The sequence below is a fragment of the Barbus barbus genome, assembly GCF_936440315.1.
Source record: "Barbus barbus genome assembly, chromosome: 16".
Classification (NCBI taxonomy): domain Eukaryota; kingdom Metazoa; phylum Chordata; class Actinopteri; order Cypriniformes; family Cyprinidae; genus Barbus; species Barbus barbus.
Window position 1 is genome coordinate 19317468 of NC_136744.1, and position 13073 is coordinate 19330540.

Sequence of the window (13073 nt, forward strand, 5' to 3'; positions counted from 1 at the left end):
AAATGTATGTAATAGCTATATAAACAAAATGGATCTGCATTAATTTAATATCCCCTATGAAATTGAAATAAACATGATAACAATTCTCAGAAATCATGTTTCTTCATTGTGCATTACAATTAATCTCAATCAAACTGCAGTTGGGTTATTTTGACAAAAAAAAAAAAAAAAAAAAAAAAAAAAAACAGCTAATTAACAACAAAACAATAAAAATTTTACATAATTAAAAACGTGAGTTTTGAAAAACGGAAAAAAAGTTGAGGTATTTTTGCAAATAAACTCTGCATATCATGTTACAGTGCTTGTATCATTCTAATAATGGATACAGCACTGATGTGGGCATCCTGGCCATAACATATGAAATAAAAAAAATAAAAAAACAAACGTTGAAGTCGCCAGTAAAGACAAAAACATCGTGGATGAATTTAGACATTAAAGTTTTTACATTGTAATGTAATGTAGGTCATCGCCTATTGTAATGTAGATAAAAAAACCCTTAATTGCTACATGTACTGTTAGAATTCACTTAGACTAAGTCGCTTTGGATAAAAGCATCTGCAAAATGATTAAATGTAAATAAAAATATGAATTTATTCGTGACCTATACAGCGCATGCGCGTAAAACATCCACTACGTATTGGATCTGATCCAGTACGTCATCGTGCTACAGGCTGCAGCCAGGACCTCTTGGGAAAACTTCACGAAAACTCTTCAGGCTGAAAGGTTTCTGTAAGCGTAATTTGCTGGTGGGACGGCTGTAGCCTAACATGTTCTCACCACTTTTTGCCAAACATTTCGAAAGCCATTGTAAAACGGCTTGCGGAAAGTATGCACTATAGGCTACAACACGGAGAAAAAGCATATCCAATTTGTCATTCTTCAAAATTAGGCTTTATAGCATCTGGACATTATATATAGAATCTGAGACATTGTTTACAATACCTATATTTGACCAATGGAATGCGTATTTTTCGGTGGAAGCACCTTCTGAAAGACGTGTGATCTTTGAATTGTAGAAAGACACTTGCACATGGCATGTTATCAGCAACTGCCTTTTTCATAAATATTCTGGCGATTTTTTTTTTTTTTTGTATGCCATGCAACAAACAAGATACCAAAAGCACTCTGTATCTTAAAGTTTACTTGTTTTTGAGGGCAAAATGGGATAATATCTTGCTCAAAGCCTATAAAGTGTATTTTAAGAACGTGTTGGGTTGTTAAAGTGCTGTATGTAAAATCCGATGAGTGTAAAGAAAGTGTATGAGAATGTGGTACAATACTGGTGTAAAATTGTGGAAACACATAGGCTACAATAAAACAAATATAATGCCCTGACTGTATAATAATTTCATGATATAGTAATGTGGTCATAAATTGATCTTCACCAACTGGCAATTCAATTTATGTTCCAAAGTGTGCATTTAGCACACTTTGTTCACAACAAAGCAATGACACCACATTAATTGTAATTCTAGTTGTGTTCATGTCTCGAAGAAATTATAAAGTTTACTTTAACTGTTAGATTTTCTAACCCATAAATTCCAGCTGTTTTAATGCTTGGTATTTTGTTATACAAATCTGTCAAGAGATGCAAGAAATGACAAAAATCAAAGATTTTTTATTAGATAATGGTCTTGAAAAGACAAATCTGAAATGATCCAGATATAGTTATAACAATTTGAATGATTTTACATGATCATAAACATTTGGGACAGTTTAGATTATAGAAAGTGAATGGATGGATAAAGGGGATAATCATAGCCCAATTTCTATGAAGAATTTAAATATAAAAATAATTTATACTTCATTAAGTATTATAAGAAACTATGTTTAATATAAAACTTATTTTCAGATCACAAAAACAATTTACATTTGTGCAAAGTACTGGCATTCAGTAAGAATTTGATAATTTTGACATGCCTATAATCATCTGCTGAATCAGTTATCAAACTTGGATGGCATACTGAACGTGTCATGCAGTACATCCATGATGCTTTGAATAAGTTAACGGTTACATTAAAATTTTCTGTCTATTCCCTTTCTAAGGCATAAAAATCCTTCACATCTCATTAAAATGACTGTTGATCCTTCTCACTCTTCAGAACATAAGGACAGATTTCAGAGTTTAGATGAGAATGACCCAGAGGCAAGAGTGTAGTGAGATATAAGACGCTCTGCTTCTCTCCAGCCGCTCAGCAACGCTCCATGAACTGTAGAGAAGAAAGACCTGTGTGTGGCTTCTCCTGCAAATAACACCTGCAAAGACTGCAAAAATAAAAATAAAGTGTCATTCATAATATATCAATTAACAATGTAAAGAAGTATCAAGAGTAAATGGGGAAATGTCTATATATAGCGTACTGTTCAAAAGAAGAATGAAATCTAGTTGCTTGAGCAAACATTGACAAAATGAGAGTAGTTGCACCTTAGAATTTGAGCCTTTCAGCGGCAAGGGTTCAGCAAGGTTATCTAGATCATATCCGGAGCAACCTTTGGCCACATAGGTGTAAGATCCACAGGAATAAGGTTCATGGAACCACTGAGATCTTAAAAGCTTCCTTGGTGTAATAGTTGGATTTCCTGAAAATTATGAAAAATCTATTAAGTTTTAAAAAAAAATTATATCTGACATGATCTGTATATTTCCAGGTATTAAATTAGATTTTTAATCCCACATTTTTAGTGTGGTCTCCTACTTTTGGACCCTAAATGATGTCTTAAGCTGTTAACCTCTTGTACAAAGTAAAAATGTTACCAGTAAATATGCGCAGGAGCTGTGTGACACTGTGCAGCACTTCATGCTCAGAAAGAGTTTCCATGTACTCAGACTCCAGTCCTGCGATCCATCCACAGAGCACATGGCCATATCTGCACAACAACAGAAAAGAAAATGTAATTTATTGTGACACACTCACCGGCCACTTTATTAGGGACACCTTGCTAGTACCGGGTTGGACCCCTTTCTGCCTTCAGAACTGCCTTAATTCTTCGTGGCATAGATTCAACAAGGTGTTGGAAACATTCCTCAGAGATTTTGGTCCATATTGACATGATAGCATCACGCAGTTGCTGCAGATTTGTCAGCTGCACATCCATGATGCGAATCCCACTACATCCTAAAGGTGCTCTATTGGATTGAGATCTGGTGACCCTGGAGGCCATTTGAGTAAAGTTAACTCATTGTCATGTTCGAGAAACCAGTCTGAGATGATTTGAGCTTTGTGACATGGTGCATTATCCTGCTGGAAGTAGTCATCAGAAGATGGGTACACTGTAGTCATAAATGGATGGACATGGTCAGCAACAATACTCAGGTAGGCTGTGGCGTTTAAACGATGCTCAATTGGTACTAAGGGGCCCAAAGTGTGCCAAGAAAATATCCCCCACACCATTACACCACCACCAGCCTGAACCGTTGAGACAAGGCAGGATGGATCCATGCTTTCATGTTCTTTACGCCAAATTCTGACCCTACCATCTGAATGTCGCAGCAGAAATCGAGACTCATCAGACCAGGCAACGTTTTTCCAATCTTGTATTGTCCAATTTTGGTGTGCCTGCACGAATTGTAGCCTCCGTTTCCTGTTCTTAGCTGACAGGAGCGGCACCCGGTGTGGTCTTCTGCTGCTGTAGCCCATCTGCTTCAGGGTTCGACGTGTTGTGCGTTCAGAGATGGTATTCTGCATACCTTGGTTGTAAGGAGTGGTTATTTGAGTTACTGTTGCCTTTCTATCATCTATAACCAGTCTAACCATTCTCCTCTGACCTTTGATATCAACAAGGCATTTTCGTCCACACAACTGCTGCTCACTGGATATTTTCTCTTTTCGGACCATTCTCTGTAAACCCTAGAGATGGTTGTGTGTGAAAAGCCCAGTAGATCAACAGTTTTTGAAATACTCAGACCACCCCATCTGGCACCAACAACCATTCCATGTTCAAAGTCACTTAAATCCCCTTTCTTCCCCATTCTGATGCTCAGTTTGAACTTCAAGTCATCTTCACCACATCTAGATGCCTAAATGCATTGATTTGCTGCCATGTGATTGGCTGATTAGCAACTTGTGTTACCAAGCAATTGAACAGGTGTACCTAATAAAGTGGCCGGTGAGTGTAAATTGCAGTAGTTGAAGCAAAATTAAAGACTATGTTTACCTCTCTGTGGGCTTCAGCACAGTGAACCCAATTAACTTTCTGATCCAGGACATCTTTACATCAGAAACAACATCAGCAAGATGTGTCTCGTCCTCCCAGACGAGGTAGATCAATTCACAGTCTTCATCCCAGAAAGGCTGCTCGAACTCAAGAAAGATTTTGTTGTTGGTCCCAAAGCCCATTCTCTGGATGGAGTGCAATTTATGCAGTGGAAGAGGAGGGCTCAGAAAAGTGCTCTGGTGCTTCTTCAGGTATCCTGTAATAAAACAGCACATCAGATGAGATATAGGTCTTGCAGATATTGTAGCAATAAAGTTATGAAGCAACGTTATGAAATTATAATTTTTTATTTATATAAAAACATGAAAATATATTATTTTAAAATAATGTTATAAGTGATATTATGAAAATGAGAGACCTAAAATCAATCATCTGACTTTGTAAATCAGACAAAAATAAAGACAGTACTTTTTATGAACTTAAAAGTGCATGCATTTAAAGTGAACAGATTATGCTAGTTGCAATTACCAGATCAATAACGTTAAGGCAGCGGCTATTTGCACTAAGTGTAAATAGCGATAGACGCTATTTACACTAAGTGCAAATAGCATATTTTTTTAGTGACAGATGCTATTTACACTAAGTGCAAATAGCTATGGATTCTATTTACACCAAGTGAAAATAGCAGTATTTTTTAACGATATGCTATTTACACTAAGTGCAAATAGCTATAGATTCTATTTACACTATGTTAAAATAGCAATATTTTCTGCTATTTATACTACTTATTGCAAATAGTGGCAATTATCTGCACCTCAGTATTGTAGTACATTATAAAACAGTAAGCAATAATAACGTACTGAGTGTAAATTATATTTTTAATTCTAATTTATTAAATGGATGCCCCCTTATTGGGACAATAAAACCCTCCCTACACCTACCCTAACCCTACCCGATACTTTATTTTCAACTTTTTTATTATTTCCTTAATTTTTATTGAAAATAAATGCCTTTCTGATGCGATATGAGATTTGAAAAGGGAGAAAAAATGTTTGGCAAAAGGTGGGCTCGAACTCGGGTCGATCGCGTCAAAAAGCATGCGCCTTACCATCTACGCCACTGAAACTGATATTGAACTAACTTCTTTTTTTAATGTTGACTAACCCAATCACACGTTAGTGGGCGGAATTAGTGTAAATAGCCTTTGCCAACAAGATGGGCTATTTGCACATTGTAAATAGACACTCCGTAACATTAATTACAAATAAGTGTTAGATGCTAATCTTTCACTCGTTCAAGTCATGTTCAAGTCAAGTTGAGCTTTATTGTCATTCTGCTACATGTGTGGACATATAGTGGAACGAAATGGCGTGTCTCGCAGGACCACGGTGCTACATACTAGTTAAACATAAGATAAACATACAACAATGCAAGTATAAAAAAAACAATAGAGCATCTGACTATAGACAAAAATAGACCATCTGGCTATACATATACTATAAATACTATAACTACTATACCTAGTTGCCTAGACATACACAAACTAAGACTGTACAAGAACTTTACATAAATACTGTACATGAAATTATGCAAAAGAGATTTGTACATGAAATTGTGAGAAAAAAAATTATATATCTTTTGTACATTAAATTGTTGTGCAGATTAAAGAGAGATTTTGTGGGAAGCAGCGCATAGTGCAAAAAGATTTGTAGTGCAATTCTCAAGTAAACATTATTTTGTAGCGCAATGCAAGTAAACATTTTCTTATTGAGTCTTTGTAGCGGGGAGCGTTTATAGAAAGTGTCTAGTGTGCATATAGTGGGATGAGTGCGTTACTACAGGTGGTTTGTATAGCCCACTCACCCGTGTGTAGCACACTCAGAATTGCACTTAGGAAAAGTTGTCAACAGTATTAATGAGTTGAGGGGGACAGGGAGATTGGAGTTAAGAGCTCTCACAGCCTGGGGAAAAAAGCTGTTGAGCAATCTAACAGAGCGAGCTTTGATACTCCGGTACCTTCTACCTGATGGTAGGAGCTGGAAGAGGTTGTGGGAGGGGTGCGTGGGGTCTTTCATGAAGCTGGAGGCCTTGCTGGAGCATTGTGCAAGGAAAATGTCCAGGATGGAGGGGAGAGGGGCACTGATGATCTTTGCGGCAGTGTTCACCATCCGTTGTAGGGTCTTGTGGTCAGCAGCACTGCAGTTCCCATACCAGACAGTGATGCAGGTGGTCAGCACACTCTCAATGGTGCCCCTGTAGAAAGTGGTAAGGATGGGTGGCGGAAGACTTGCCCTTTTCAGCCGGCGGAGAAAGTGGAGGCGCTGTTGTCCCTTCTTGTTGAGTGACGTGACGTTGGTGGTCCAGGTGAGATCCTCTGTGATGTGCACCCCCAGGAATTTAGTGCTGCCGACTCTCTCCACGGTTGAGCCGTCGATGGTCAGTGGGGGATGTTCAACAGAGTTTCTCCTGAAGTCCATCACAACTTCTTTTGTCTTACTCACATTGAGGGACAGGTTGTTAGCACCACACCATTTCACCAGCTGTGCCACTTCCTCTCTGTAGAGCGTTTCATCGTTGCTGCTGATGAGGCCTACCACAGTTGTGTCATCAGCAAACTTGATGATGTGGTTGGAGCTGGACTTGGCAGTGCAGTCGTGAGTCAGCAGCGTGAAGAGCAGCGGGCTGAGCACACAGCCTTGTGAAGCCCCTGTGCTCAGTGTGGTAGTGCTCGAGGTGTTGCGGCTGACTGAGGTCTTCCGGTTAGAAAGTCCAGGATCCAATTAAACAGGGAATTGTTAAGGCCCAGCAGGTTTAGTTTATTTATGAGCTGTTGTGGGATTATTGTGTTGAATGCTGATCTGAAGTCGATGAATAGCATTCTTACATAAGAGTCTTTCTGTTCCAGGTGAGTAAGAGCTAGGTGGAGAGTGGTGGATATTGCATCGTCCGTGGAACGGTTTGGACGGTATGCAAACTGGAATGGGTCCAGTGTGTTTGGGAGACTGGATTTGATGTGATGCATGACTAACTTCTCAAAGCACTTCATCATGATTGGGGTCAGTGCTATAGGACGATAGTCATTCAGACAGGACACGGGTGACTTCTTTGGTACTGGAATTATGGAGGTAGATTTGAGACACGTGGGGACGACTGCCTGGCTCAGCGAGGTGTTGAAGATGTCTGTTAGGACATCCGTCAGCTGTGCAGTACAGTCTCTCAGTACACGTCCAGGTATGTTGTCAGGGTCCGCAGCCTTTCGTGGGTTAATCCGGGACAGGGTCTTCCTTACGTCGGCTGGAGAGAGACAGAGTACCTGGTCATTTGGAGATGTGAGTAGTTTCTGTGAAGGTGTGTCGTTCTGTATCTCAAATCGTGAGTAGAGGTGGTTGAGTGCATCTGGTAAGGATGTGTCATCGTCACTGGCCTGTGGCGGGGGCTTGTAGTCAGTGATTGTCTGAATGGCTTGCCACAGGGTCCGAGTGTCTTTACTGTCTGTGAAGTTGTTGTTTATTTTTTTAGCATATTGATGTTTTGACTTCTTGATGCCATGAGACAGATTGGCTCTTGCTGTTTTGAGGGCTGCTTTGTCTCCTGATCTGAATGCTTCATCTCTGGTCTTTGGCAGCCCACGAACCTCTGCTGTCATCCATGGCTTCTGGTTGGCACGTGTGGTAATGGTCTTGGTGACTGTCACATCATCTATGCACTTTTTGATGTAAGCAGTCACAGTTTCAGTGTACTCCTGCAGGTCTGTGCGGTTGTTATAAGTGGCTGCCTCTTTAAACATGTTCCAGTCTGTGTCCTGGAAGCAGTCCTGCAGTGCTGAGGTGGCATTGTCTGGCCATACTGTGATCTGCTTTTGAACCGGTTTGGCGAGTTTGAGAAGTGGTCTGTATGTTGGTATTAGTATAACAGAGATGTGGTCCGAGTACCCAAGGTGGGGGCAGGGTTCAGCTTTGTATGCGTTTTTCTCTGTTGTATAAACAAAGTCCAGTGTGTTGTTTCCCCTTGTTGCAAAGTTCACATGTTGGTAGAACTTTGGTAACACTGTCTTTAGGTTTGCATGGTTGAAGTCACCGGCTATGATGAAAAAGCCGTCAGGGTTATTTGTTTGTTGTTCACTGATGGCGCTATACAGTTCACGAAGCGCGTCCTTAGCATTTGCACACAGGGGAATGTAAACCGCGACAATAACAATGGCCGTGAACTCCCGCGGCAGGTAGAACGGTCGACACTTCACAACCATAAACTCCACCAGTGATGAACAGTGTTTTGATATTACCGCATCATTGTTACACCATTCTTTGTTGATATACACACACAAGCCACCCCCGCGAGTCTTACCAGATAGTGATGAACATTAAGTCATGCTGAATCTATACATACCCAGTGGGACAGTGACAATAACATGGTCTGCTGCAAATGTCTCTCCATTCACACATTCAATAATAGCAGGAAATGATGTTCCTGATGGTCCATTCTTGGTGTAGTTCCAGTGAATGCACTTCACTGGCTTGTTGTACAAGACTATGTCCTTGGGAAGTTCCTTCATCATGTGATCAATTAAACCTTCATAACCTCTAGGAGGAAAATAGAATGCATGAACATGTTTAGTTTGCAAACTGTTTCATTTAGCATTTTTGGAATTGGATAATTGAGACACTTCAAAATGTACAAGAAAGGCTCTGAGACTTACCCTGGGAAAGTGCAGTCCAATCCTGGTAGAGTTTTATACATGCCAAAGGCTCCCAGGCCTACATCATCCATCGTGTGGGTTCCACTGACACTGCACTCCAGCTTGAGCAGTGTGTTTATCATGGCCATTTTTATTGCAATGTTAGCCTGGTCCTCCTTCCACTCTTCAGGGGCCAGTCGTTCAACCTCAGCCTTGACAAACTCCCCTACGCTCGGCAGAGGTTCTCCACCGCTGTCATGGAACTGCTGACTCCTTTCCAATAATTTCATGAAAAACTCCACCACTGGCCCCATCGTCTCAAGTCCCAGTTTTCGACCTGAACTGGTAAACCAGTTGGGAACAAACAGCGGATGACCTCCAACGTCAATGGCCTGGTTTTCTTCAGTCATTGACTCTTTGTCAAGGAGCTGGTAGTCACATGCCAAACGAAACACTGGGTTTTCCTTCGATGGGCCATGGATCCAGTTGGCACCAATCTCTACAATGTTATCGCCTTGAACAAATGGGAAAAATAAATAAATAAATGTGATATGTATGTATGGAGAAGACCATGGCTAGCTTTTTACTCTACTGAATATTTCTCAAAGTACATTCTAGTCTTGCCACCAATTTTTTTTTAAATATTGGACATTGATCTAAAATAGATTTCTTGTGGCAATATGCCTAAATCTATAAAGATATGTATGTGTATATATTTTATATATATATATATATATATACACACACACACACACACACACATAATATATAGCAAACACATTGAAGGTTACAAATGATATCAAACCATTATCTGTGGCAAAGAAATACTGTAGTTAATAAATTGTATAAAGTTGTAACTTGCTCTGACATGGCAATTACAAAGAATACCTTTGTCCTCAGAACATGATTCAACCTCTCTGTTAAAATGTACTTTCGTCATATAGTTGACCCTTGCCTGGCCGTATTCCAAAGTGGTTTTATTGGGTTCACATGGAAAATCTGGACTTTAACTCAAAACCTTTGCAAAACATATACTAATAGTTTTCAACCTTGTTGACTCAAAGGCCCCCAATATAAGATAATTGTAAGTAAAATGTAATGTCTACAAAATGTCTAAGTAAATGAAATCTGCTAACCAATTTTCGTGTAGGCCTTTCATCAGGGTGGGAACTACGGGGGAGCTCAGCTCCCCTTAATAAGACATGGGCTCCCCTGAAAACGTCATTTGTGAAATGGGGGAGGGGTCTCAAAAAATATTGACAATGTGTTATTTTGACGTGCAGTTTCAGTTTTGTGTAATGTGATCATCGTGGATTATTATGTTTAAAATGGCAAAAATATAATTAATTCATGCATGACGGCGATTTAAACCTAATTCACTTCAATAAAGACAACTATACATACTATTCTTGTCATGAGCATCAAGGTGTGGGGGAGCTGCGGTGCAAATTCATTCCACTCATGTTTAGTACGTTAACTCAAAAGATTCATAGAAAAATATAAAAGTTGGATTCAACATTGGCCGTAGATCTGCGCGCGCAGTCCTTGAAATCCATTCTGCAGTTAGCATCATATAGCCACCATGGCAAAGATAATTTTTTAATTCTTCATATTCTGTGTGGTCAGTTCACAGCAGTGATAGAAATTAATATTTTCCAACAAGTTTTATGGGCATTTTTACCTTTTAAGCCATTTTTTTTCTAAAAGTGTGCATCATATTTAGAGTCAAATTCTTGCATTTGGGCTGTTACCAAGCAAATGAAATTAGTATCAACAAAATGTATCTTTGCATACATCTGAAGTGGCATTTAGATGCATTTACACACTGTTTAATGCAGCTCAGAGGGACATGAATGCTACCCTGCAGTTACAAATGCATAAATAATGTTTTGATATTTGAAACATAAAACATATATATACTTTAAATGTGAAATTAAAACGGCCAATAGGTGGCAGCGAGTCACTGTTAATAAGTGAGTCATTGTTTGATTCATTCAGGAATGAAACTCAGTCATGTTGCTCAGAGAAGCTAAACAGTGCTGTGGCTGTGTTTGGAATTATTTTTTTGTAGAAATAGAGCAAAAACAGGAAATGTGGTGTCTAAAACATAAGTCTCTTAATATTAACTTCTTGTTTATTGAACTGTTGCATAAAATCAATATCACATTTGTAATCATGCTGATTTTGAGGAAAAAAATGGCACTCTTCGTGTGATATTAACCATATGAAGTGATATAAATATAGACTATACATTGTCTGCCCCCATATCTTAAATTATGTGATCATTCTAAATGTATTTTAATAGACTGAATCGTGCAGTGAAGCTCGTGCACGCACTAGTTTAACCCGTTAACTGATTCTTTCTCTGCCAGCAGGTGTCGCTTTTGGCTGAAATATAACGGTTTTCCCGGTAAAAGACAACACAAAACACCGCAGCACCGGTGTTCTGAAATATTCGGTGTCTGAGATTTTCGGTAACGCTGGGCGGAGAAAACATGAATAGTTTCCTGTTTCGCGTTAAAGCGCCACTGAAAATATTGACTGTTTTCAGAATAAGAAATGCTTCAAAGTGTGAAGTTCAGCAGGTATTTAGGCTACTGTTAATTTTGGCAGATAGATACTTTAGCTACTTAAATCATGTGAAATGATTTTCGCTAAGTACTACAATCTGTTATTTACCAGCTGAACAAGCAAAACTAAATATTGTATCAGATCATTATGCCACCTTAGATATTTGTTATCAAGTTATCAAACAAAATTTTAAAAGACCCTGGAAAGGGTTTATAACACGTTAATGGCATATCCTAATGACAGGCAGGCAAATCAATTGCTGTAATCATGAAATCAAACATAACATATACAATCTACAAACTATTGTAGATTGTATATGTTAAAAAAAAACAAGAAAAAAGACCACTGTAGATCGCCACTGACACTGAAACATAATTACATTACGTCAAACTTGCTGTGCTGTGATGATTCTAGAGTGCGCTGATATTTTCAGTGGCGCTTTAACGCGAAACAGGAAACTCGTGAATATTCGTGTTTGCTCCGCCCCGCGTCACCGAAAATCTCAGACACCGAATATTTCAGAACACCGGACTTTGAACTTGCAGCTCTCATGTTTAATTTATTCAATCATAGCCTTTTGAAGTTTAATCGTCACATTCAGCAATTCTTGTCTTTCCGTCTCCAAATTTAAGACCTCTTGAAATCATAATTAAAACCTTCTTGTACAATGTAAGACTTTAAGGCCTTAAATTTGATACAACTAATTTTAAGACACCGCGGAAACACTGTTCATAGGAAATTATAAAAGACGACCATCCTATAAAATGACGAAAAAACAAATGACAAAAGCTAAATTTCCCCATCTGTGATTTCAGACAGATTATAGATGTTCATTTTTAAAAGCTGTACATACCCAGCCTGCCCGTTCGTATTCTCCCACCGCTTCTCGCAGTCGCTTCTATGATGTGTACATTATGAAAACCATGTTTAAGTAATTTCTGAGCGGCACCAATTCCTGAGATGCCGCATCCGATTATAATTATCTGAGAATCACGAGCTGATCGTAGCGCCATTGAATCTGCTGGTGCACGACACGGAGGACCGAACTAAAGGTTTCTCTCTGCTGGGGACTTCAGCAAACGCTCCTCCCCGAACTGTACTTGATCTACGGTAACGTCGCCTAGACAATAATCTCAATCATTCTATGGAAATATGACTGTATGCGTGGTTCCTCTCTGTTAAATTAATCTAAAAATGGTAAACAAATCCGCTTTCACTGCGCATGACAAACACTGCAATAGCCCGGTTTTGTGTAATATTCAGTTCCTGTGCAAAACAGTTCCAGTGGGTGGAGTTACATGAATATTCATTAGTTCCCCTGGTGTGGGCGTGTCCTTGAAACAACGCGCAAACGAATGGAACTGAAAATATTAGTGCATGCTCCTCAAATCTACGTGTTTAATGGATTATTTCGAAAAGGTAATGAAGTATCAATGTTCAGCATTGAAGCATTAACTGCAACAGTGTCAAAACAATACATACTTTGTGTAATAATATGATTAATCTTTTGATTGATTACAGGAATACAGCAAAACAAACCATAAGTGAATAACTCATTCTAACCTAGGCTAATATAGTTTTTGTTTTTGACACGTTTAGCTTTTATACATTTAATTTGTGGGGCTTTAATTAATTAATTTATTTTAATAGATTAGTTGTCACTGGTGTGTCA

General features: G+C 38.9%; 1 protein-coding gene across 3 annotated transcripts; it reads right to left on the bottom strand.

Moving 5' to 3' along the window:
- Positions 1-1595: 1595 nt before the first annotated feature.
- Positions 1596-12671, bottom strand: LOC306882787 (peroxisomal N(1)-acetyl-spermine/spermidine oxidase-like). Of its 3 annotated transcripts, none has more exons than XM_079437675.1 (7): positions 10235-11358; positions 8852-9344; positions 8542-8735; positions 4156-4411; positions 2756-2868; positions 2426-2580; positions 1596-2265 (listed from the first exon to the last, which is right to left on the bottom strand). In XM_079437675.1, the coding sequence occupies exons 2-7, from the start codon at positions 9238-9240 to the stop codon at positions 2119-2121; spliced, it is 1254 nt and encodes a 417-aa protein (XP_079293801.1). In that variant the 5' UTR covers positions 9241-9344; positions 10235-11358; the 3' UTR covers positions 1596-2118. The 3 variants fall into 3 exon arrangements, with proteins under 3 accessions (XP_079293801.1, XP_079293799.1, XP_079293800.1); XM_079437673.1 differs by lacking the exon at positions 10235-11358 and adding an exon at positions 12255-12671 and having other exon boundaries at positions 1597-2265; XM_079437674.1 differs by lacking the exon at positions 10235-11358 and adding an exon at positions 12255-12640 and having other exon boundaries at positions 1600-2265; positions 2756-2801; positions 4215-4411.
- Positions 12672-13073: the final 402 nt, after the last annotated feature.